At 47.6% G+C, this 23,404-nt stretch overlaps 1 protein-coding gene across 2 annotated transcripts in view; it reads right to left on the bottom strand.

The window, feature by feature from the left end:
* Positions 1–22,724, bottom strand: part of WWOX (WW domain containing oxidoreductase) — a 984,564-nt gene extending 961,840 nt beyond the window's left edge. The window contains exons 1-4 of one of the 2 annotated variants that reach the window (XM_025920763.2): positions 22,406–22,716; positions 16,343–16,407; positions 15,924–15,981; positions 13,581–13,759 (exon numbers count right to left, since the gene is read on the bottom strand). In XM_025920763.2, the coding sequence (XP_025776548.1) occupies positions 13,581–13,759; positions 15,924–15,981; positions 16,343–16,407; positions 22,406–22,512 (409 nt within the window). In that variant the 5' untranslated portion in view covers positions 22,513–22,716. Of the gene's footprint in view, positions 1–13,580; positions 13,760–15,923; positions 15,982–16,342; positions 16,408–22,405 lie in introns of both variants that reach the window. The other variant, XM_086688854.1, reaches the window with a different exon arrangement.
* Between the last annotated feature and the right edge of the window lie 680 nt (positions 22,725–23,404).

Consider the following 23,404-nt stretch of genomic DNA (forward strand, 5'->3'; position numbering starts at 1 on the left):
GGCTCTCCTCGTAACTACCTGGCCCCCACACAGAGAAACGAGCCGGCATAAAAATGTTCCCCTCCCTTAACTACGATCAGGATAGTGACTTCCTCAGCAGCAACGCAGGAAAAGCTCCAGACGTTTCTACACCATCCTGCTTCAGACAGACTCAAACCAGAAGAAATGGGGCATCACAGGGCTGCACCCTAGCTCGGAACACTGAGGCACAACAGACCAGATTTTTTTTTTTTTTTTCTAGAAAGTATCACCCAGCCTGAAGAACTGTTTAGGTAGGGAAGAGGTGGAGTGAGGACAGAAGTGTGTGTTCGATGCTGAAGCTCCAGGCGTTCTTGGGGATATCCCACCCCCTTCTGCAGTGATGCTGAATTACAGCCTCCCCAAAGATGCCCAAGTCCCAATCCCTGGAACCTTTTAGACAAAAAGACTGCCGTCTACGGCCACAAAGACTGCGGATGTGATGAAGATAAGAGCCTTGAGATGGGAGATTATCCTGGAGTACCCAGGTGGGCCCCAAGGAACCAAAAGTGTCATTGGAAGAGGGAGACTGGACTCCACAAGAGAAGGTGAGGGGACGTGGAAGCAGAAAGTGCGGTGGCACAGTCTGAAGGTGGGAGAAGTGACTGCACACCAACGAACACGGACAGCCAGAGGATGGAGTCTCCCCCAGAGCCTCGGAAGGAGCTGGTGCTGCTGATGGCCTCACTGTGGCCAGTGAAAGGGACTTCAGACCTCCAGGAACTGCAAGGGAATGGATCTGTGTCGTTTCAATAAAGCAAACACGCGTAGAACGTGTGAATGACCAGTGCACACACGTGCACTTGGGAAAATCTAACAGTCCCACAACGGTGACACGGAAACACGGCCGGTGTCCCTCCCGTCTCTCCCTGATCAGGCCAACGGGTGCTAAAAGAAACGCCAGGCCTGCAGCAATTATGAGACTTGGTAGAATAAAGGGCCCTCGTGCACAGAGACCGACAGCTCCCCGGTCAGCTTTTCGGGCAGAAAGGACGGTATCCCTTGCCAAAAACCTGACTCCGCTCCCTGACTGAGATGTTTCCCCGTATGGATCTGTTACAGCACTCTCTACCTTGTCAAACACTCAATCCGGTAACTGTACGTGAACCAGGAATTGAAACTTCCTTCACTAATAAAGTTGTAATGGTGGTTTTTTTTTTTTTCTTTTTGAATGCATTTGGAATGCAATGCCGATGTCTCCTCTGATAGAAGCTTCTCCAATTCAGCTGCTGTATTAGAAGCCACGCGGCTGCCTTGGCCAAACACAGCCATGCAGAAAAACTGAAGGCAGTCGGAAGACACATCGAAAGATGCGAAAAGTTTTGAGATTTCCTCCTTGCAGGCATTGGGGGCTGACAGAGCAGAGGCTGCCCATTTGAAAGGGATTGATTATTTTCATTTGTTCAGTTCACGTGATCACCAGGAAAACGGTTTCCAGAATCAAGACGTTGCTGGCAATTTCACTGATGTCATGTGAGCAACCAGCACCCAGCTCACTCTCGCCTCTACAGAGTGGCCATGAGCAGGCGGGGAGCGGCCTGAGCAGCTGGAGCTTAAGGAACCAGGAAGGAAAGCTTACTGTCCAATGACAGACATCTCCACCGAAGAAAGAAACCTCAACACAATTGGAGCCCGCGGCCGTTCTGCCTCTGCAGAGAGTTCCTTCTTGTCATCCCAGATTTCTGAGTATCTGCCGCCTCTGGAGGGACAGGCTCCAGTAAGACTTTCGGGTCCTTACCACCAAATCGACTGCCAAATGCACGATAAAGTCACTTGAAATCAGGTTACCTTTCTGAACCGGGAGGGGATACCTGCAGAAACCTCTCAGCACATCCCAACAAAACGTCAAGAGATGCTCTATTAGCCCACCCATTACAGAATTAAATTACTCTCTTCCTCCTCCTCCGCCTCCCTCCAAACCTACAGCCTCCTTCTCCTGCAGGCGCCTCTTCTCTGACCACTATTGGGATTATTTTTCCACACCCGCAATCGTACGGTACTGTTCCTTTGCCCATTGCCTTCTAGCCGATCCTTACAAAGTAGGTGACAGCAGCAACAATTATTGTCTCGATTTGACAAGTGAGGAAAAGTAAGGCTCAAAATAGTTAAGTGGCTCGCCTTACGCTAATGACAACCTGTGTCACGGGCCAGTTCTCATCGTAACATGTCCCCAGGAGTCTCCAATTCCTGCTTAAGTGCCGATAAAACTCTATTCAAACACCGATACGGTGTTTGGTCTGATCACGTAAACGGGATGGCAAGGATGGACATTTGTGCAGAATACACCGGGCCGTCCTGGAAACCCTCCCAAATGCAAGTGAGCAAGCGCTCTCGCTCCACGTTGTATGCTGTTCCTTGCTTTTCACCCCCAAGCTGAATAGATCATTTTCCTTCACTGCAACAAAAATACCTGGTCTCTCTCTTTTTTTTTTTTTTTTTCCTTTTCACTTGATACATTTTTTTTCTGGATGAAGCTATCTGACCTCCAACCAAAAAATCCCTAAAAGGTTTCCTTTCACACTAAAGACAAGTCAATGCCTAAAACGGTTATTTAGAAAGGTCATTTCAGGACAAACTCACAGATACTAAGGCAGCCTTTTGAGGATCCAAGAACCAGGAAGCTAGGAAAATACCAAACTAATTTCAGTAACCCGATCGCCTTGCCTCCCATTCCCAAAATGCCTGCAGTCTACTAAGCGCCTGCAATGTTGAGCAGACAAATCCCTGGGCACTCTGATGTTCCCATCTTTAAAAACTTTGCAAAATAGGAATGCCGGCTGTGTTTCATAGATGTGGAACAAGAGTTCAGAGAAGGGAAGTAACTTGCCCCAAGACACTCAGATGGGACGTGGTGAGGCCCAGTTTTGAAACTAGGTCACGTCTGCTTCCTGAGCCAGTATTTCTTCTCATGCACCCTGCTGCCTCTCCAGATAGAAACTCGCTACCTATCAAGCTTCCCCTGCCTGTCAGCAGAGCTATTTTCAGCAGTGGTACAATTTCACCACGAGGGAGCCAGGCTCATCAAATGAGATAATGCACAGAAAAGCTCTGAAGAGTTGTAACCATCATTAATAGAAGATCTGGGGGAACATCCACAACAACAAAATAACCAAATGTCACTCATGGTGTCACCTTGGGACTCAACCACTGCCGTTAAGTGACCAAGTCGGAATCTTCTGGGGGGGGGGGGGTCCCTCCTTAAAAGCAGGCATTAAGCAGCAGTGCCCATGATTTGAGTTGTAGCTGGTATAACAGACAAGACAGACACTCAAAAGTTTTTACCGAAGCAAACAGGAGTTAGGCCAACTTCTTCCTCATGATTTTTCTCTTGATTGCAAGATTGAACGTGTGCTTAAAGTAATAGACACTTTCAGATAAATTAGCTTCTCACGGAAAGGGGCATTTTGAATATTAAATTATACCACATGAAGGAAGCAATCAATTAGCAATCGATACATACCCAATGGTCACGAACATCAGATGAAAAAGCAATTCATAAAAGAATAAACATAAGGGGCGCCTGGGTGGCGCAGTCGGTTAAGCGTCCGACTTCAGCCAGGTCACGATCTCATGGTCCATGAGTTCGAGCCCCGCGTCAGGCTCTGGGCTGATGGCTCAGACCCTGGAGCCTGTTTCCGATTCTGTGTCTCCCTCTCTCTCTGCCCCTCCCCCGTTCATGCTCTGTCTCTCTATGTCCCAAAAATAAATAAACGTTGAAAAAAAAAAATTAAAAAAAAAAAATAAATAAACATAAATGGCCAAATGCAGAGCTGATCGATCTAACTAATAATCAGAGATATGCAAATTTAACCGAGACTTTAAAAAAGAAAAGCTAATCTCCAAGGTTGGCAAGGACACAGGGCAAACGCACATTTCAAATTAGCACAGTTTTCCAAGGGTTGTGGTTTGATCAAAAACCAGTGGAGACGGTAAGGTTAGGGAACGAATCCCTTGAATGGACAATTCCACTTCTGGAAAATAAAACTGCAGAGTAGTCCCGGACGAATACAAACGTTTCATTACAAGACGTTCGTCTCCTTTCAGTGGCATCACCAAAAGCTTTTGAAATCCACCCAAATGTGCCACGGTGGGAGAATGAGAAGAACCATATAAGAAAACATGACACAGTGACTTAAAATGTTGTCAGATATTTAACAGCAGGGAAAGATGGTTAGGTTCCACGGTTCAACAGAAAAATCACAAAACAAGGGGAGGGAAAAATGCTCAGAATCCCACGTGCTGAATATGAACAACTATTTCTGGCTGGGAAGAACTTGGGGTGATCCTTTGATCCTTTTTCCTTATCTGCATCTTTTTATGTTTACTCATCCGCACTTGCTAAGTTTTCCATAAGGGATTTAAACCGATAACAAAGGATTGTAAAGGACTTAAATATGAAGGCATACGAAGCCACTCTAGCCTGACACCTGGCATATGGACAAGCTTGACTGACGCCAGCTCTCGCCCTCCCGTAAGTCTCCCCCGATCCCCAGTTTACAACACCGAGGAGGAACCAGCACCCGGGCTGGCGCAGAGCGGGCTTTCACAGACTTGTTAAAATAAATGTGTCGGGGGCGCCTGGGTGGCTCAGTCGGTTAAGCGTCCGACTTCGGCTCAGGTCATGATCTCGCGGCTTGCGGGCTCCAGCCCCACGTTGGGCTCTGTGCTGACAGCTCAGAGCCTGGAGCCTCTTCAGATTCTGTGCCTTTCTCTCTCTCTGCCCCTCCCCCACTCACACTATGTCTCTCTCTGTCCCTCAAAAATAAATAAACATTAAAATAAATGTGTTGACTTCGGACTGGGTGAGCTGCCTGAGAAGAGCTTGGTCGGGACTGTGCTCCCGTCCTTGGGACACGGAGGCAGCAAGCAGCATGGAGAGGGCCCGGGGCACGAGGTCAGGAGCGCTCCACTCCAGCCCCCCCAGCCCCATTAACTCAGGGGCTGTGTGACCTGGGGCAAGTCACCTCACCTCTCTGTTTTTGTTCAGACTCGTTTCACCACGGCTGTGCGCCCTGGGGTGAGAATTAAATAAGACGTGTGGAAGCCTTGTGAATTCTAAAGGGCTATGGATAGGAGATGATATGACAGTAATCAATAACTGCTAATCTGGAATAATTAAGTACATTTTACAGGTAAGGGTGAAAACGAAACATATTGCACTACTGTTCACCTCCATTTCCGTGCAACTACATAAGAAACTGCTTTGACCGTGATTTTGTTCCCCTTTGTAGGGGAGAGCGCGCTCACAGGAAAGGCCCCACTCCATCTACCTTGCCAGTGTGTCCCCAACCCTAGAGAAATTATAAAGAGCACTGAAATATGAGCTTCCTCGCCCCGCCCCGCCCCACGTCACGCACACAAACTCTCTCTCCCGTTCTCTCCTGCTCTTGACCGCATGAGCGCACAGTCTCACGTCTCGCCTCGGGGTCCAGTGAGGAAACCTTGACTTGCTTTCGGAGACAGCACGATGGCAATCGGGCTTCGAGCAAGGCTCCGGAACACCACGCAGCACAGCCTGCTGAACGAGTCACTCACCGATTTGAAACAATTAGATCCCAACTGTGTCACACGGCTACTTAACGTAGGAGGACACTTCCTCTTCACTTCCTTTAGTTGGGCTGATACAGACCGGCCATCCCATGCGATGTAGTGCTGTCTACGAAGCCCGAGGAAGAGGACACATTTAGGCCAGAAACTCCTGCCTTTGCAATTTCGATCAACTTGCCAAAGGCTTCACTTAAGACAGCTTTGCAAGAAGGCCTACCGGCCACCCCAAACGTTATTCTGGAAAAGGCCGAGGACATAGGTCTGAAGAGCACAGCGTAGGTGCTGCACCAAGCGCAGGAAAGGACGTGGGCCACGTCAGACTGAACAAGCCAGGACCCAGGGCGTTTCAACGGCCAGCACACCGTTAATCACAATATCTGTAATAATTCCCAGAATAACCATCTAGTTGTGACAATTTTTATTTCATAAAAAAAACAGACGCATCTGTGTACGAACGACCGAAATAGCTTTCCTCCAGTGAAAACGTTCTGGGGTGTTACAAGTGTGTTCACAATGCTCTCCCGTCTCCATCATCTTTAGGAGAGAAAAAGTAAGCTGCTGAGAAAAAGAATGGTACAAATAAAAAGTAAATGTAACGTAGTGTACTCGTTCTGTCCCCATTCGAAATTTGAAAATAAGCAGTTTCGTGTAGCCAAAAGCGTTTCCTTTCCTGGGCCAAATTTCTGTTTGAGAACCGAAGCATGCAATTAATGGGCTGCCTCAAACTCTAGTTAGGGAGCCAAAATAAAAATCACACTCCTTAAGATCTTGTACACACACGGCCCTGGTACTTGCTTTACCTTAAGTATTTGGTTTCATATGGCCTCTCTTATTTAAGAAACATATACTGGATCCAAAAGGACATAGTTTCTACTAGTGCAAAAACAGATCATTAATAAACAGTTTAATTACAAATAAATTATATAATACTGCATAAGGCTGAGGTGGCAGGGGCAAGGAAACTATGTTCTTAGAAAAAATTCTAAGATCACCAAGGCATTCTAAATGAACCTTAAACAGAGGCATTAATATTTAAATATTACAATTTCGGGGCGCCTGGGTGGCGCAGTCGGTTAAGCGTCCGACTTCAGCCAGGTCACGATCTCGCGGTCCGTGAGTTCGAGCCCCGCGTCGGGCTCTGGGCTGATGGCTCAGAGCCTGGAGCCTGTTTCCGATTCTGTGTCTCCCTCTCTCTCTGCTCCTCCCCCGTTCATGCTCTGTCTCTCTCTGTCCCAAAAAAATAAATAAACGTTGAAAAAAAAATTAAAAAAAAAAAATTACAATTTCTACTTAGAAAAAAAAAAATCACATTATTGATAGGCCAGCACACTCAAAACCAATAATGTCACAAAAACACATGCCCTTGTGTAATCTGGCAGAACAGGGCTGCTCCTTGAACACAATGGACCTTTTTATTAAATGGACCTCTTCATCCTTGGCATTTTATACAAAAAAACAAAACCCAGAAAAAAAAGGGGGGAGAAAAGGAAAAAGAAACAAACATGACACCAGGAACACTCTTCAGTTTGAACTCTTTCACCGAGAAGCACAGGGACTAAAAGATATGTTAGGAAACTAAAAGGCATTATTTAACAAAAATGAAAGCAAGACCAGCTGAGGAGGAAAACTATATTCAGCAGCCACCGACCGCTTTTGTTTAACGGTATCAAAGAGCAACAGAGCCCTCTAGTGGAGGAAAGACAGAACTGTATGAAGACCTTTCTCTTCCAGGCTAATTTATTCCAGAAAATATGCACAACACTTTCTCCAGAACAATCACTATGTCACTGTAGTATGGAAAACCAAAAGATCTAAATACTTAAACTGGGTATTATGTGAAATAATTTCCAAAGTTTCAAACTTTGTAAAACACCTGCAACCTCAAATCAGGGTAGAAATCCTATTTTTTAAATATTTGCTTTAGATTATGATTTTGAACCATTCTGTCATTGAACAATAACTCATATGACCCTCTCTTGTTATAATGGCACTGAAACAAATGATTTAAAATCTAAACCTACATGCAAGTATGAAATTCCACTCTTAGATGACAAAAGAGTTTGGGATCTACAAAAAAAAAATATGTACCAACTTACACACAATTTATATGTTATTATATGTTTATATATACTTAAATATCCTTTGTATATTACCAATTATGAGATGAGGCTCATTAGAATATCTCAATTGGTCTCTTCCTTTAGATATATAGCTTTCTTAAGATTTCCACATACTGTGAGCTAGATCATGTGATCTCCGTGGACATTCAGTGTCTAAGAATATTTCAGCGTAAAATGGTCATTTAATCCATAAGGTACTAATTCTCAATTTTATGTGATATCATTCAGGCACTTTTTTTTAATATTGCCAAAAATCTCAAAATGGTTTTGGAACAAAATAATTTTAGAGCCTTTTTACTTAATATACAGGTATATTTTAGCATAAAAGAAAAGTGGTCACAAAAGTTTTTCATTTAAAATGAGAGTTTAAATTTCTAAAAGGTTATTTAGATCATTTCAGAAATCATCTCTCTCCAAATGAGCACCAGTTTCTTAAAAAGAAGATAAATGCCAAGATCCCACTATTCTGAGTTGTACTGACAGTCGGGAAAGGAAAGGAGGCATTTCAGCCTCCCAAGTGCAATGACAATGACCCTGTACGAGTACATTCTGACAAAGAAAATGACTCCCAAGTTAGTCTCAGGCCTTGGATTTATGGGAGCTTTGGGAATAACTGGGGGGCAAAAAAAGTAAACGTATGGTTTAGGACAGAAGGCAAAATTTAGTAACACTAGGTGTGGAAAAGAGAGCAAAGAACTGAAGGCATAAAAGAAGTCAGTCCAGTTCCTAAAGGTGAAGTGTAGGTGTAAAATCCTCAGAATACACTTCTGTACGTGAAGAAGACACTTTGCCTGTATTACTGTCGAACTGGTAGAATTTATACTAGATACGAATTCATCATGGAGGTGACCAGAGGGATAAAAGAACACGGCAACTATGCTTTGCACCATAATTTCAACTCATGATTTAGGAACAGGACCCCAAGCTTTAAAATACGGGCTCTCAAAAGCCAAAACGAGCAATTTCAATGTCATACTCTAATGTCATTTTGGGATTCCAACATGAAAATCTGATACCTTCATTTTGTTTTAGGAGAACAAATTTAGGGGGGATTTTCACAGCTTGAGCATACCCATTATCTAAAAATGGATCAATTTCGTTATTTAAATAAATACACATCATCAGAATCCCTGTAATAAAACACAGGGAGGTGATTATATAACATAAATACCAACAGAAAGTGAAGCGTAAGTCCTAAAACACTTCACTGTATATACCAAGGTGGCCAGCCAGTATTTCTTCAGGGAACAAAAGTTTTATTCCTGGTGATGAGTTCTGCGGCTCACAAATCGAAAGCAGACCAGGCTATCCTAGATCTAAGGTCACGACATCTGATGCAGCCCAATGTTATGAAGGTTCAAAAGGTCAAAGGAACTTTTCAACTTGAATCAACTCCGGAAGGGATTGAAAAATCAAATTTAACTAGTGGCGGTTTAAGGCCGCAAGGAGAAACTTTCAGCATCATTGCCAATGAACATCACACTGAAAGCATCTCGTTTGCTCATAGCTGTGACTAGTTTTTAAGTGGACATTTGACAAAATCTGGTCTCACTCCTTAAACATGACCGTGCTGCCTGCTCGTGGCAGCAGAGTGCGTGAGTCCCAACAAAAGCCCCTGCTAACGGGAGACCATCAACAGGGAGGGCGCTGTCCCACACTGGGTGCTCAGCGAACCCCTCACTGGAAGGAAGAACCCTGCCTCTGACGGGCACGTGTCAGCCCGCAGATCCAAGAAGGTGGCACTTCGGACGGAACCATCTACACGCAGAGCCAAATCAGGGCGACTGCCAGGTTGAGTCTAGAAAAGCAGCGATGGGGTCCTCCAGGGTGGGAAATCCTAGCCTAACACATCCCCTCTCCCGAGATTCCCGGTGAGGTGTGTATTTAACGATCACCGTTAAATGGCGGCAGCCATGTCCACTCGGCTTTACCAAATCGAAGCCAGCAAACAAGTCACTAGGTCCAGAGGGTCGCCACTCGGCCGACCCTCCCCGCTCAGCGCCACGCCGGGCACAAACGGAAAGCAGCTCCTCCCCCGTGTCTACTGCTTAGCGGTCGCGACTGTGGGGTTCCAGGCCTCTTGGTTTGCTAGAAGAAGCTCTGGGTGAAGAGATGGCTTCCCCCGGGGCACTGAGAGGCTGATCTCCACAGAGAGGGGTCCAAGCTACAGCTCTCAATCTACAAAGGTCTTCGGGTTCAGAACGCTGGTTGGACAAAGGTCAAGGAGAGAAGAGCGTTAGTTTCCGAGGAGACAGCTTCCGAATGCTGCGAACGCTCGCAGCTCCCTAAAAAAGGGGGACAGAGCTGAAGCCGGGGGTGCAAGCCACGGGCGGGATGTCCCCAGCAGTTACACACAGTGAGCGGGCATCAGTGTATCTAAATTTTATCTAAACTGTGGCTAATTTAGAGAATGTTGGGGTGACCTCATGTTAAAGGGATTACCATCATTTAATGCAGGTGGCAAACTCTCTCTGTAAAGGACCAGAGAGTAAATATTTCAGGCTTTGCAAAGCCATATGGTCTCTACCGTGATTACTCAGTTTTGCTGATAACACGAAAACAGCCACAGACAAAATGGAAACAAACGGGAGTGGCCGTGTTCCGATAAAACTTGACTCACAAAATCAGACACCAGTGAGACTCAGCCCACCAGCCAGGGTCTGCCAACCCCGAGTCTAGATAGCTGAAATGCCTCGGCAGCAATGCCTGGTTACAGACGTGAAGTGTGAAAACAAAGATTTCAAGAACGCATAATGCTTTGTGCCGACATCTCTTCAGAATCCTTCTATCTCCCAGAATCATTCTGATCTTTTTGAGCTGAATTAAGTGGGAATCCCTCCAAATGCCTTACTTAGTACTACAAACTATTGAAAATTCGAAAAACTCTAAATATAGCTCTGTATCACTCACAGCCAGAGGAGGAAGACAATCACACAAAATCTGCTAAGAGGCCGCTTCAAGGTGGGCAGGCTCCCAGTGCCTCAATGAAGTTCATCAAGGAGAGGTGTCCCCTCTTACCTCCCGACCATCCCCGCCCATCAGAGAGAGCGAGCCTCACCGAGAGCAAATTCCAACAAGGCAATGCCTTGTGGAGAATTTTAAAAATATAAAAAATAAACAGTCACTGGAAATACCAGGTTTGTAAATCAGCATTTACAAAGCAAATTGGGTTACCTACGTTTTTAGTCAAGGAGTCACCGCTCCCAAAATAAACACTGCTCTGCTTCGTTCCAGCCTACACTACTCCAAAGAGAACAGACATCCACAAGGGTAAAGGCCGGACAGTTAACGCACAGTAAGGCAGGCTCCAAATTTCGGCAAGAGGAAAGTGAACGCCAACACCATTAAAGCTCTGATGGAAGATGGTTCCGGAATGCCCACAAGTCTTGGAAATGAAGATGCTCAATTCACCCCGCATTCAGTTATTTCATTTGAAAAGTGGTGATAGCAATTTATAAATTGACATGTTTCACAGTTCAGGAGAAGGAAGGACTTTATCTAGAAGCCACAGCCTACTTGGGCAAGGACGCTTTCTAAGGCAGCCACGCGGGATACAAAAGCGAACTTAGGGATGATGAAAAGCCACGAGCCTCTCTTCAGCCTCTTTTCTTTAAGCCTGAAACCACTGCTGCCGAGGGAAGGTTATTTGCAAGGATTTGATTGCTCGGAATTTTCAGTGCGATATTATTTCAAAAACTAAGCATAAAAACCTTTAGCGCCACCTGGACCTAAGCTTCCCAAGAGTGGAGAAGAGAGGGGCTGAGGTGTCGGCACTAAAGGCAATTTCCGAGGGGAGGCTGGAGCTAGAGAAGAAGCCGGGGGGAGGAGGGTGTTTGAATAGGAAGGGCTGGTCGCCCCAAGGCCCTCCCAGCACTCCTTCCACTCTGAGCTTTAGGATCCGCCACCACTGCTAACTGGACCACAGGCACCTGCCTGCAGTGTCCACCAAGTGGATTACGGACATCAGAGAGGAAGAGTCTTCAAGAGGTTCAAGGTCCATTCTAACGAGCACCACATTCACTCTCACCGCTGCAGAATCCCCTCCTTTACGATGGTTACAGAGCCATCGAAACACAGCTCTCTGTGTCCTGTGAACCAACTCAACTAGTCCTGGATCACAATCTTTGATGCTTTCGATGCTGCAAATCTTTGGTGGAGCATTAGCCATACCCAACGGTCTGCTATCTGACGTCAGACAGAACAAAGTTTGAACTCTCGCACGGAAAATAGCCAGTAGTCACGCACCTTACTGATTAAAGGAAAAAACTGTCTAGCCAGAAGAGTGAAGGAATGAGATATTTTAGTTTCCTGGTTAACTGAGTGTTAAATAAAAAAAAAAGAGGTTTTACTTAATTCCTTAAGCACTGATTTTTTTCTTAATTACTCCACACCGTGTTGGTCCACACCTTCACATAAGAACAGTCAAGGCAATCAACACAACATATTGCTTCTTGGGTGACTGAGGATCCAGCCATTATTTTTAGCACAGCATCATCATCAGTTTCCACATCAATGATGCTTATATAGAATTCACCCCAATACAGAAGTTCAGAAGATATTCTGAGCCTACGATGAGGCCTGAGAGTTGATTTTAAATAAATTCCCTTTCTGGGGCGCCTGGATGGCTCAGTCGGTTGAGCGTCCGACTTCAGCTCAGGTCATGATCTCACGGTCTGTGAGTTTGAGCCCCGCGTCGGGCTCTGTTCTGACAGCTTGGAGCCTGGAGCCCATTTCAGATTCTGTGTCTCCCTCTCTCTCTGCCCCTCCCCTCTTCATGCTCTGTCTCTCTCTGTCTCAAAAATAAATAAACATTAAAAAAAAAAAAAATTAAAAAAATAAATTCCCTTTCAATTTTTAAAAATTCCATTTGCCTCTTTGCCTTCATAGACAAGCATAGTCAAGACTTCGGCTCTGGGACTATCGCCTGCTCGACTATACAGAACGTATCTTCACCTCCCGCGCTCCCCCTGATGCTGCCGGGGGGTGTCTGTGGAGGTTCAAGAAGGAGTAACTGAAAATCAAGAAGGACAGAGCAAGGAGACAATGGAGGAGGTGCACAAAGGGTGAGAAGACAAAGCTTAAGAAAGAGGTGGCCAACGAGGCGGGGGTGGGAGGACCGGGGGCCAAAGGGCAGAGAGAACTTGCCAGAAGACACCCAAAGGTAATTCTATGTTTCATCTGCGTCCATCACCCTGAGGATGCAAATCCTTACTCAGAGCGGTTTCGTTCTTACAGGTACGTTCACTGATGTTAGTGGATCAAAACAAAGTAAGGATAAAATCACATGGAAAGTTCCTGTACAAGCCTCTGCTCTGCCACGGTTCCTTCCGGCAGCCCCTGATCCTAAGGAAAGAACCCTCTGGAGCCATCTACCTATGACGTCACTGCAGTTGAGAGGGTTAATCCAGAGGTTAAGACAAGGACTAATTCCCCAGCTTCACAGAGGAACGAGATCCTGTTCCCAAAGGAACTCAGTGACCAGCTGAACCCTGCAGCAACCTTTCTCCCCCTATTTCATTACCAGTCAATTCTGGTTTCAAAAACCCAGGTAGCTGAAATGTGTCCTCACACCACACAGACCGGGTCGGGAGCCCTCGCACGGAACGGGCTGTCTCCAGTCCTTCAAAACCAAAATGGCCACCACCTTGTGCTGAGTGTCCAGCCCTCAGAGAATTCACGGCCGACCCCCCCCGCCCCGCCCCCAGCAGCCCCCGGCAGCCCCCAGCAGCCTTCATGAGAACAGTGCAGTTTAAAAAGAGGCCAGCGTCTTCACAGAACGATAGCAGAAAAGGCTATCAACGCATTTTTAAATTAGATAACCACTACGAAAGATTTCATTACGGTTAAAATTTAAGGGACAAAAAATAACGACAACGACCGTAAGGTATGGCCTACCTATGCCTGAATTGGCTCCGGTGACCACAACCACTTGGCCAGTGAAATCCCGGCCCTGGAGTATCTCCATGGCGGTGGTGCTGCTGTCGTATCTCTGTCTGCTGGTCGGCTTTGTAGGATTATCGTCCACAGTGAACGCCAGTCTTGGGTCCAAATAGGTGGTTCTTTTATTTATATGGCTGCAAAGGAGAAAGCAGTGAACCCAGGCATTTATAAACATGAGATAATCTTATAGTTTGGACTAGGCAAACCCCATTTTTCATGTACTAAAAAGGCTTATTCTTAACCCTGGAAAGAACTGGCATCCATTTAAGTCTGTCTTCTGGCCTCCAGAAGGATTACATTCCTGCCTGGAAAGATAATCATCAAATCCTTTTCTTCAGAAGTGCCTGTAAAATACGCTGCAGCATACAGAAAGCACTGTCTTGTATCCTAAGATCTCAAAAAAGGAGGCAGCTTTGGGATTTTTTTCTTTTTTTAATTCATGTAAATGTGGCTGTAAGATCTGTCAGCCACTCTTTTCCATAGATTTCAGGGAAATCTCTGAACCCTGTGCAAGGGCAGAGAGGGAGAAATCTCAAAATGATATTTAAAAAAAAAAAAGTGTGAACATTCTGAAGTTGTAATGATTTTCATTTTAAGACCATATTCATACCTCCTTCAAGCACTATAGTTGTGATCTGGCTTTGAGCTAAGTCTTATAGACACAAAATTAAAATACATTGGTACACACGGATTACTAGGTTACTCCTATGTAACAGATTTATTTCTTTACATTTTAAATGTACTCTCTCCGATCGGAGACAAAAGACCTCAAAGTATCTTAAAAACCATTAAGAACTAACTCTCCTGAATAGATGAGATTTTGTGACTTAAAGTTTACTTGTACTATATGTGTGCACTTAAAACGATATAGTTTAAAAATCTATGGGGCGCCTGGGTGGCTCAGTCAGTTATGCATCTGACGTTGGCCCAGGTCATGATCTCACAGTTCATGAGTTTGAGCCCCACGACAGGCTCTGTGCTGACAGCTCAGAGCCTGGAGCCTGCTTCGGATTCTGTCTCCCTCTCTCTCTGCCTCTCCTCCACTCACTCTCCTCTCTCTCAAAAATAAATAAACATTAAAAAAAATGTTTTTTAATCTATACTTATCACCCTATAAGTAGAGAGAGCCAAGAAGAAGCCAACTTTCATTTTACTTATAACCAGAGCTGCCGCAGAGGCATTTGGACGGGCACAGTGTGAGAGGCCACAACGTGCTACGGGGCCACCAGCCAGGGCCACATGTATACACCTCTCCCAGCTCCTCCCGGACTTCCCTTTGGGAGCCTGAGAGAAGCCAGGGTGAAACCATGTGCACCATGGGAAGGGACCTGGGCTTTCTGCCCCATGCCCAACCCCAGCACTGGTTGTGGACATCATACCAGCACATCACGGTGACAGGCTCAGAGGAAAGGGGCCAAGGAACTACCCAGGAATTCAACAACATCAATGCTCAGTAGATAATATAAGTCACAGTATCTCTGTAAAAAAAAAATAGTAATAATAATAAGACTCCATGGCCATCAAGCACCACTGTCTTGAAAAATATATACATGAGAAAATGCTCACAAGATATTACATGGGAATAAAACAGGTTACTGAATAATTCACACAGTACACTCCCTACTTTTTTCTAGTTTAAGGAAAGCACGTGTATAGAAACCAGACTTGGAGAATAAATCAAAACATTGTTAAAAGTAGTTATTCCTACTGATAAGATTAGTTATATATACTACATGTTTTTCTATATTCAAGGTATATTACTTTCACAACTAAAAATTCCTACTGTGAAGCAAAACATGGGGCGCCTGGGTGGCTCAGTCGGCTGAACATCCGCCTCTTGATCTCGGCTCAGGCCAGGACCTCACAGTAAGATCAAGCCCCACAAGCCCCACGTCAGGCTCGGGGCATCAGCGTGCATCCTGCTTGGCATCCCCTCTCCCTCTCTCTCTGACACACGCACACGCGTGTGTGCACGCTCGCTAAATAAACAAGTACGTGGGGCGCCTGGGTGGCGCAGTCGGTTAAGCATCCGACTTCAGCCAGGTCACGATCTCGCGGTCTGGGAGTTCGAGCCCCGCGTCGGGCTCTGGGCTGATGGCTCAGAGCCTGGAGCCTGTTTCCAATTCTGTGTCTCCCTCTCTCTCTGCCCCTCCCCCATTCATGCTCTGTCTCTCTCTGTCCCAAAAATAAATAAACGTTAAAAAAAAAAAAAAAAAAAAAAATTAAAAAAAAAAATAAACAAGTACGCTTTAAAAGAAAAGAAAAATGACTGAGAATAGTTTCTATACAGCCACTTACTCGACAAAAAAAACTTGTCCGTTCTCATCGGTCTCTTGCTCCCATCCATACGGCAAGTCTGAAACACAGGAAGGCTGGCAGGTCTGTGCGCGGCAGGGGTGGGGTGAACGGACACGCGGGCCAGAGTCCGGAGGCGCCACGCCCTCCCACCCCCACCCCGAAGCCTGGCCCACCGACGAGCAGCCACGCTGGGCCACACTCAGGCCGCGTGGCCGTTCCAGAAGGCCCGAGAGAGATCACCCTCGCCAGCCCACCCCACTCTCATCGCCTCCTCCACCCCGTCCCGCGAGCTCCTCCGAGCAAGGAAAGAACCTTCGAGGAATGAGAGCGGCCTGTCACCCCTCTGACCGTGACAGTTTTCCTAGGTCATTTATGCTTTGAATACAAGGTTCTTCGCTCTATGAGAACAACATACGGACCTCCCGCTATTCGTTTTCTTTTTCCGGTTTTCGGGTGTTCCCACTGGGTCTTCTCTTCAGTGTGACTGTGAAGAAAAAAAAAAGTTAAAAATCCACAAAAAACAGTAAGTAAAGGGTTACACTTCTAAAACTTAATAAGCTGCATTAACTTTTTTTCCCCCTCCCAAACAATACTGTCTCTCAAGAGTAGTAAAGCCAGAGTTCAGAAAAGAAATACTCAGAGCATAAATGTTACTGTTTGCACCAGACCCAATTCCCTGGGTGGGGAAGAGCAGCAGCCAGAGGAAACCTCCGGAAAGAACGGCGCTGTGAGCTGCTCCAGAGGAGGAGGGGAAGGGCACTGGGAGCAGGTGTGGGTCAACCCCAGGAAGCTCACTCAGTGAAGCCCTCAGAGCGTCACAAGGGGTCTGCATTTGTTTTCGTTTTATTCCGGGATAGGTGGCCAGACTTCAGCCTAGCATATAATGCCGATATTTAGAGATCATTAGATAGAATATGAATCTTAAGTATTTATTCTTTCCACAGATGCAACTTCAAAGTGTTTTAACCACTGACTCCTAATTGCTCCCAAGAGGTATTTAAGAATGTGGCAGGATAGCCCCAAAGGTCACCTAACTGCCCACCCAGCCAAGTTACTCAACTTCAGAACCTCGATTTTCCTACCTGCAAAATGGAAAGAACCCTAGAACTGATCTCAAGGAAATGCTATGAGGAAAGGTACATAAAGGGTTGAACACAGTACCTGCGTGTAAAAAGCCTCAAAAGTGCTACCTATTATTTTAAACAAATCAGATATACAAACTAGTCTCATTTCTGTGGTAAATTTGGCATTTTATCTAACAGCATACAAAGTTATAATTAAAATCGTGAGCCAACAACAGACTAGAGACACCTGTTAACAGGTGATGAAGTGTCGGGAAAAACAGAAAATTACTGCATCAGAGAAGCAGCTGGATGTTGTAAGAGGCATTCAAAGGAGAGGCTGGATTCCCTAAAAGTTCACATACGCATGCCAAAGTAGAAAATAATGATTAATCACTGACATCTAGATGATAAAATCTCAATATTCCTTCCCCACCAATTGCTTTCAACAGAACAAACAGACAGAGCAGGAATCCACTGGAAGATGTGACACCCAGCAAGCAGGGTTTTGTGGGAAATGCCGGCTTCTGGTCTGTTTTTGCAAACGCTCAGTGGCAGGTGCAGGGTCACGGGGGACACTGGACTCGGGGCCAAAGACTCGGGTGCCTGCATGCCTGCAGTCAGCCAGTCTCCCTGCCCCACAGCCACCTCACAAAGCCACTGGAAAGGTAAGGGACGCTCTACCTGTGACAGCGACTGAACAGTGAAGTCACTGTACAAATGTAGGGTTATCAGCAGCAACGACCCACTTCTGCTTGTACCTCGGCCTCCACGAACTCCTGCTTGCAGAAAGGGAGACCCTGAGTCCCCGGTAAGGACGAGCCCCTCCCCGCCGACACAGCCCCTGCGTCTCCTCGCACAATGGAGGGAGCGGCCGGCAGACAAAACGGACACCTCCAAGGACACACGCCGCTCCGCTCTTTGCCCTGCCCTACCCCCTGCTTCTCAAGAAAGTTTACGGGGGCGCCTGGGTGGCTCAGCCAGTTGGGACGTCCGACTGCAGCTCAGGTCATGATCTCGAGGTTCATGGGTTCGAGCCCCACGTTCAGCTCTGTGCTGACAGCTCAGAGCCTGGAACCTTCTCTAGATTGTGTGTTTCCCTCTCTCTCTGCCCCTCCCCAACTCATATCCTCTTTCTCTCTCTCTCTCTCTCTCTCTCCCAAAAATAAATAAAACATTAAAAAAATTAAACAATAAAAGTTTACAGATGTGATCATTTTCCTCTGCCTGGTGTTACGAGTAGTTTCCATCCCACAGGCAGGCATCAAATGAGCTTTGAGCCGAGCTGCTGAAAGACCTGCCCTCGAGAATCCACAAAGTGCCCCTGTGAGAGGAACGCGGACCCTCTCGGGCAGGCGTGCGTCCCCCTGAACCCTCACACACCCAGCCCTGCACCTGCCCTCCTGGCCGCCCCGATGTAAACAGGGGGAGTGAATAAATGCTTTCCAAAGGAGCTGGAAAATCCTCGCAGAACGTGTTTTTTCTATCCTGAAAGGTTAAAAAAAAAAACAAAAACAAAAAAAGAAAACAAAACAAGATAACCACTGTCACCCCCGTGTTTTTGACTTTGACAAAAAACACCCAAGCCAGCGTTTCCTGACATTTCAGCCAGATCGCTCTCTGCTGGGACCGTCCTGTGCTCTGCAGGATGATTAGCTGTATCCCCGGTCTCTACCTACCAGATGCCAATATCCCATCGTTGTGGGATCAGAAAGCATCTCCAGATATCACCAACTGTCCCCTGAAGGACACAGTGTCCCTGGGGGAGAATCCCGGGCCTCACAGAAAAGAGCATAATTTGGTAGTAAGAATCTCAGAGCCCAAGGCTCATGATTTCTGGCTCTCCCACTCACCAGCCGTGTGCTCTTGTGGAGGTGTTTAACCGCCCTGTGCCTCAGTTTCCCCATTTGTAAAATGGGGACAGTAACACCAACTGCTTGGGGTTAGAGAGGGCTGAATGAGTTAATGTGTGTGAAGAACTAAGAACTGTGCCTTTCACACAGAAGTATTAATTTGAATAAATACTTACATGCAAAACTTAATTAAAAAGTGTTCTTAATTGTAACCTAAAATGACTTTTTAATGAACAGAAAAGCATGACACACGTCCCCAAAGTGTTATCTTCCTCTCCTTTAAACAGAAGCCCTCTTCTGTGTTTTCTTTTTCAATAAGCTTTTTTGTCACTTAAAGAGATAATTAACAGTGATCTTAATTTAAACCAAAAGGATCAAAATTAAATTCATACCACATTACATGGATATCATCTCAAGAATGCTATTCTAGAATTTTTTTTTTTTTTTTTTTTAAGTATAGTTAACTTGGAGGCTGAGAGCTGACTGTGAGGAGGGCTTCCGAAGAAAAGGGGGCTGGGGGTGGAGAGCCCAGAGGCACAGGTGCCTGCAGCGACAGCCGGGCACTGAGACCTCGTCCTTCCATGCCCACCTCCCAGCTTGGGCATAGAGGCTGCTCTGGACCATGTGAGGGATGGGAGAAAGGCCCACCAGCTCTCTCTGGTGCCAGGTCTGCCCTCAGGGGCAGGGTCATCCACTCCCTGAAAGCCCCGCCTGGTGGGCCTGGAGCCATGTGACATGTGTGCTTCTGACTGAACCATGGGAAAGCACGAGGCGCCCACAGAAGCCACACGATGGGAGAAGGGCAAAGCTATGAGTCCGGGAGGGGGTCTCATTAGGATCCCAGAGTCTCACTGGGAGCTACAGCCTCTGTCCTTGGAGGTGGCCTTGCTGCCATTGAGAGGAAGACCACATGAAAACAGTAAGGACGCAAAGGGCAGTCTTCTTTTAGCCCATTAGCAGTTTCCCAAACCCCAAGAGAGAACAAGTAACCCTTTCAGAGTTAGAAGAAAAGGACCAGGATGCTTGCAGGTCAAGAGAGATCAAGGGGAATCCAGGATTAGGATTGGTCAGAGGCATGCTTCTGCCTGGAGAGCTAAAGAACAGAGAGCAGGGGAAACTGGAGAGAGGGACCCCCAGTTAGGACCCAGCCAAGCCCTGTCCCTACATTCAGTGTAAACAATGGGACCAGACAGGCCAGTTTGAGACCCAAAACACTGGGGAGGGCTGGGAGACTGCCTTTTTGGAGACCATACGTGCACCACTGAAAGCCCTGGCTGTGGGCCCCCAGAAGCTCTCAGAGGAGCTGGCTGGGATATGCAGACCTTATTTAGTGAAAGCAGCACCCAGACACCGGATGCCATCGAGGAAGGAAGCAGATGAGAAAGGCCACCCAACATAAGGGGAAAGGCAGGGTGACCCCAGGCTCCAGGCAAACTTGACAGGAAGCCAGGGGGCCTAGGGTAGGTGGCCAGAATGAAGGCAGGCCCCCCACAAAGCAGCAGGCAGAGAAGGGCTCTGACAGCCAGGGCCCCGGTGATGGGCACCTTTGCATTCCAAAGCCCAGTATGCCCCCCGCTCAGCGAGGCCGGAGGAAACCTTCACTGCATGAATTACTTCCCCCACTACACAGGGACTTACTTTGTCTCCCGGGTGCTAAGCACAGGAGATACAGAGGGTAACAAGAAAAGGTCCCCCCCGCCTCACGAAACTTACAATCTGGGGAGAAGACAGCGCAAACGAGGACAGTATGGCTAAAATGACTACAGGCAAGGCCAGGGACCATGACTCAGATAACAAGGTGCCGGGAGGAGGGTGCAGGGGTCAGGGACAAGGGGAAACCAGTAGCAGTTACGCTCAGCACTGGGGGGGATGACAAAACCCTTCGTGCGGCAATCCAGGCAGAGGGAACGGCGAGTGGGTGCTCAGAAGCTGCCTGGAGCCTGGCTACAGCCTAACGGCTCCCTGTTGCTAGACTCATCCCTTCCATTCTCCAGACCCCGAGACCACCTTCCAAAAGATGAAAGACATAAACCCCCTGGCACCCCCTGGATCCAAGCCTTCGGGGGATCCCCGGGTCCTGCTGATGGAGCCCCAGCTCCCCGACAAAACGCGGACTTTCTCTGCCGCCTCAATCTTCCCACGCCTCCAGCAGCACTCAGGCCACACGGAGGCCTCCGCTCCGTTTCCTCCACCTGGGCCGGTCCCGAACACGCCCGGGAGTTGGGAGGCCAACTCTCGGGCTCACCTGCGGTGTCCCCCACCTCCCCACACATGCCTCCTGCCAACAGGCTGCCGCTCACTATACACATACTGCACGGGAACCACCCACGCGTCACTCTGCCATGTAACAACGGGTGACAACTGGGCCTTATTTATCTCAGTATAACCAGCGCCCAGCAAAAAGCCTGGCATGTGATAAAACCCCAATGTGTCGTGAATAAATCAACTCTCCAAGGTCTTCCTTTTTTTTTTTTTTTTCTTTTCTGGTTTTCTTTCTACCGACCAACCAAAGACAGCAGTGGCTCACAACCTGGGGTAAATAAGAATCGACTGGTCGGATTTGACAACATACCAATGGAGGCGGGGAGGGCCCAAACCAGTTAAATGAGAAGCGCTGGAGGAGGAACTAAAGAAAAGATATTTTCGACATTTTCCAGATGTTGAAAATCACTGATTTACATCCACGTTTCTCAAAGCCAATTGATAACCTGCCTTACGTGGAAAGCCTAGAAAACACAGATTCCGAACCACGGTGGGTGTCTGCAGCACGAGGGTCTCTGAAATCTGTATTTGGGGCCATTGGCAGGTGATTCTAATATCAGGCTTAAGTGCTGTCATGGCTGCAGGGTGGTTGGGGGTAAGTGAAATCACTGAGCATGGAGTACTTATGAGATCTGTGCTAAGTGCTTTATGTACGCGGCCTGAATTAAAACCCTATCAACCCATTTTACAGATGAAAAAGACTAAGAGTTCTTTCAATGGCCCAAAGTCACACGCTTAATAACGGCAGAAAGGGCCTGCTACTAGTGTTTCCAAAACTTTGCTGGGAAACTGCTGGAGCTCTATTATATATGCATACAGATGTATATGTGTGTATATAGATATATGTACATACACACACACATACATAACTACATTAGGAGATTTATTTAAAATACATACTTCCAGCTCCCTGCCCAGACCCCCGAGGCATCGGCTTTTTTTTTTTTCCTGATTTTTTTTTTTTTTTCCGAGGGAATAAGGCCTGTTAGCCACCAGGGCACCGTGCAGCGCCGCTTCGTGAGCAGCAGAGGGCGCGCCTGAGCGCTGCCAGGTGACCCCACTGGACCCAGGGCCCAGAAAGGCTGCCGACCCCTCCTCAGGACCTCGGGGGCCTCCCCGAGGAAGCTCTTTAAGTATCACTGCCGCTCCGCGCGGCCTCGCCAGGCTGCAGCGCCGGCCCGCGCCGGCCCCGCGCAGGTGGCGTTGGGGGCAGCGCAGGGTCCGGGGCACGTGAGGCTGTCAGGGTTCCAGGTGCGGCCCCTTCCAGGTGTGTCCCAGGCCCGGCGGCCCCCCTGCGGCCCCTTACTTGGCATAGTAAACCCAGCCGTCCTTGGTGGTTCTCTGCTCCCAGCCCGGGGGCAGCTCGTCCTCGCTGTCCGTGTCGTCCAGGCCCGCGTAGCGCAGGGCTGCCATGGCGGTAGGGGAGGCGGTCGGTCACCCCCTCGCTCCGTCACCCGCTGCCGGGTCTCCGCGCCCAGGAACTCACTCCCGCTACAACCGAGCGCCGCGCGCGGCGAGACCCAAACGCTCGCGCCTGCGCAGTGCGCCGCCCAGAGCCGCTCTCCAGACTCGGTAACTGAAATCCAGTCTCCGGAGTTTCGGAGCTGCCGGGATGAAAGGGGCGTGGTCCAGGAAGAGCCCTGGTTGAGAGCACCGGAGAGGGCGCACTGCCGCTCGGCTGGAAGTAAAAGCCGGTGAACGCTCTGTGACTCAGGAGATGGAGCTGAGCTTCGTCCACCTCCCGGGCCGCAGGGAAGGGGCGTGGGCATCCAGTCACGGTCCAGAACTCCGCCCGTTGCTGAGCGACCTGCAGTGACTTCCGCGTTGTTCTGGCCAATCCTGCAGGAGCTCCAGCAAATGAGCATCCTGGGAAATGTAGGCCAGGCCCAGCAGGACGAGACAGCCGAGCAGAAAGGAGGCGTGCGGCTGCTGGTTTTCTGGCCTCTGGCCTCTCCTTCTAGAACGTTATAAAGAGTGGACGTTCCTGCTTAGAAACCTTCCAGAGCTTACCATCACCCAGGCTGATTCACAAACTTCATTGCGCATGGAATCGTAACGCTGTAACGCTGGGAGCGTTAAAAAATGCGAACTCCCGCAACCTTCTAATGACCCAGACTTGGAAAAGTTTTTTCCAGCCACAGCAAGATACTGCTTATAAATAAAGGGCTAACGTTTATAAAGGGCTTAATTATGGGCCAAAAATTCATTGACTTATCTTTTTCATGTACCGGACACGTGGGCAGAGTTAGAAGAAAGAACAGAGGAATGACCGGCAGTGGAGACTGTATTGCTTATATTACAATTA

Source organism: Puma concolor, chromosome E2 (genome assembly GCF_028749965.1).
Source record: "Puma concolor isolate L17-30 chromosome E2, mPumCon1.1.hap2, whole genome shotgun sequence".
NCBI classification, from domain to species: Eukaryota; Metazoa; Chordata; class Mammalia; order Carnivora; family Felidae; genus Puma; species Puma concolor.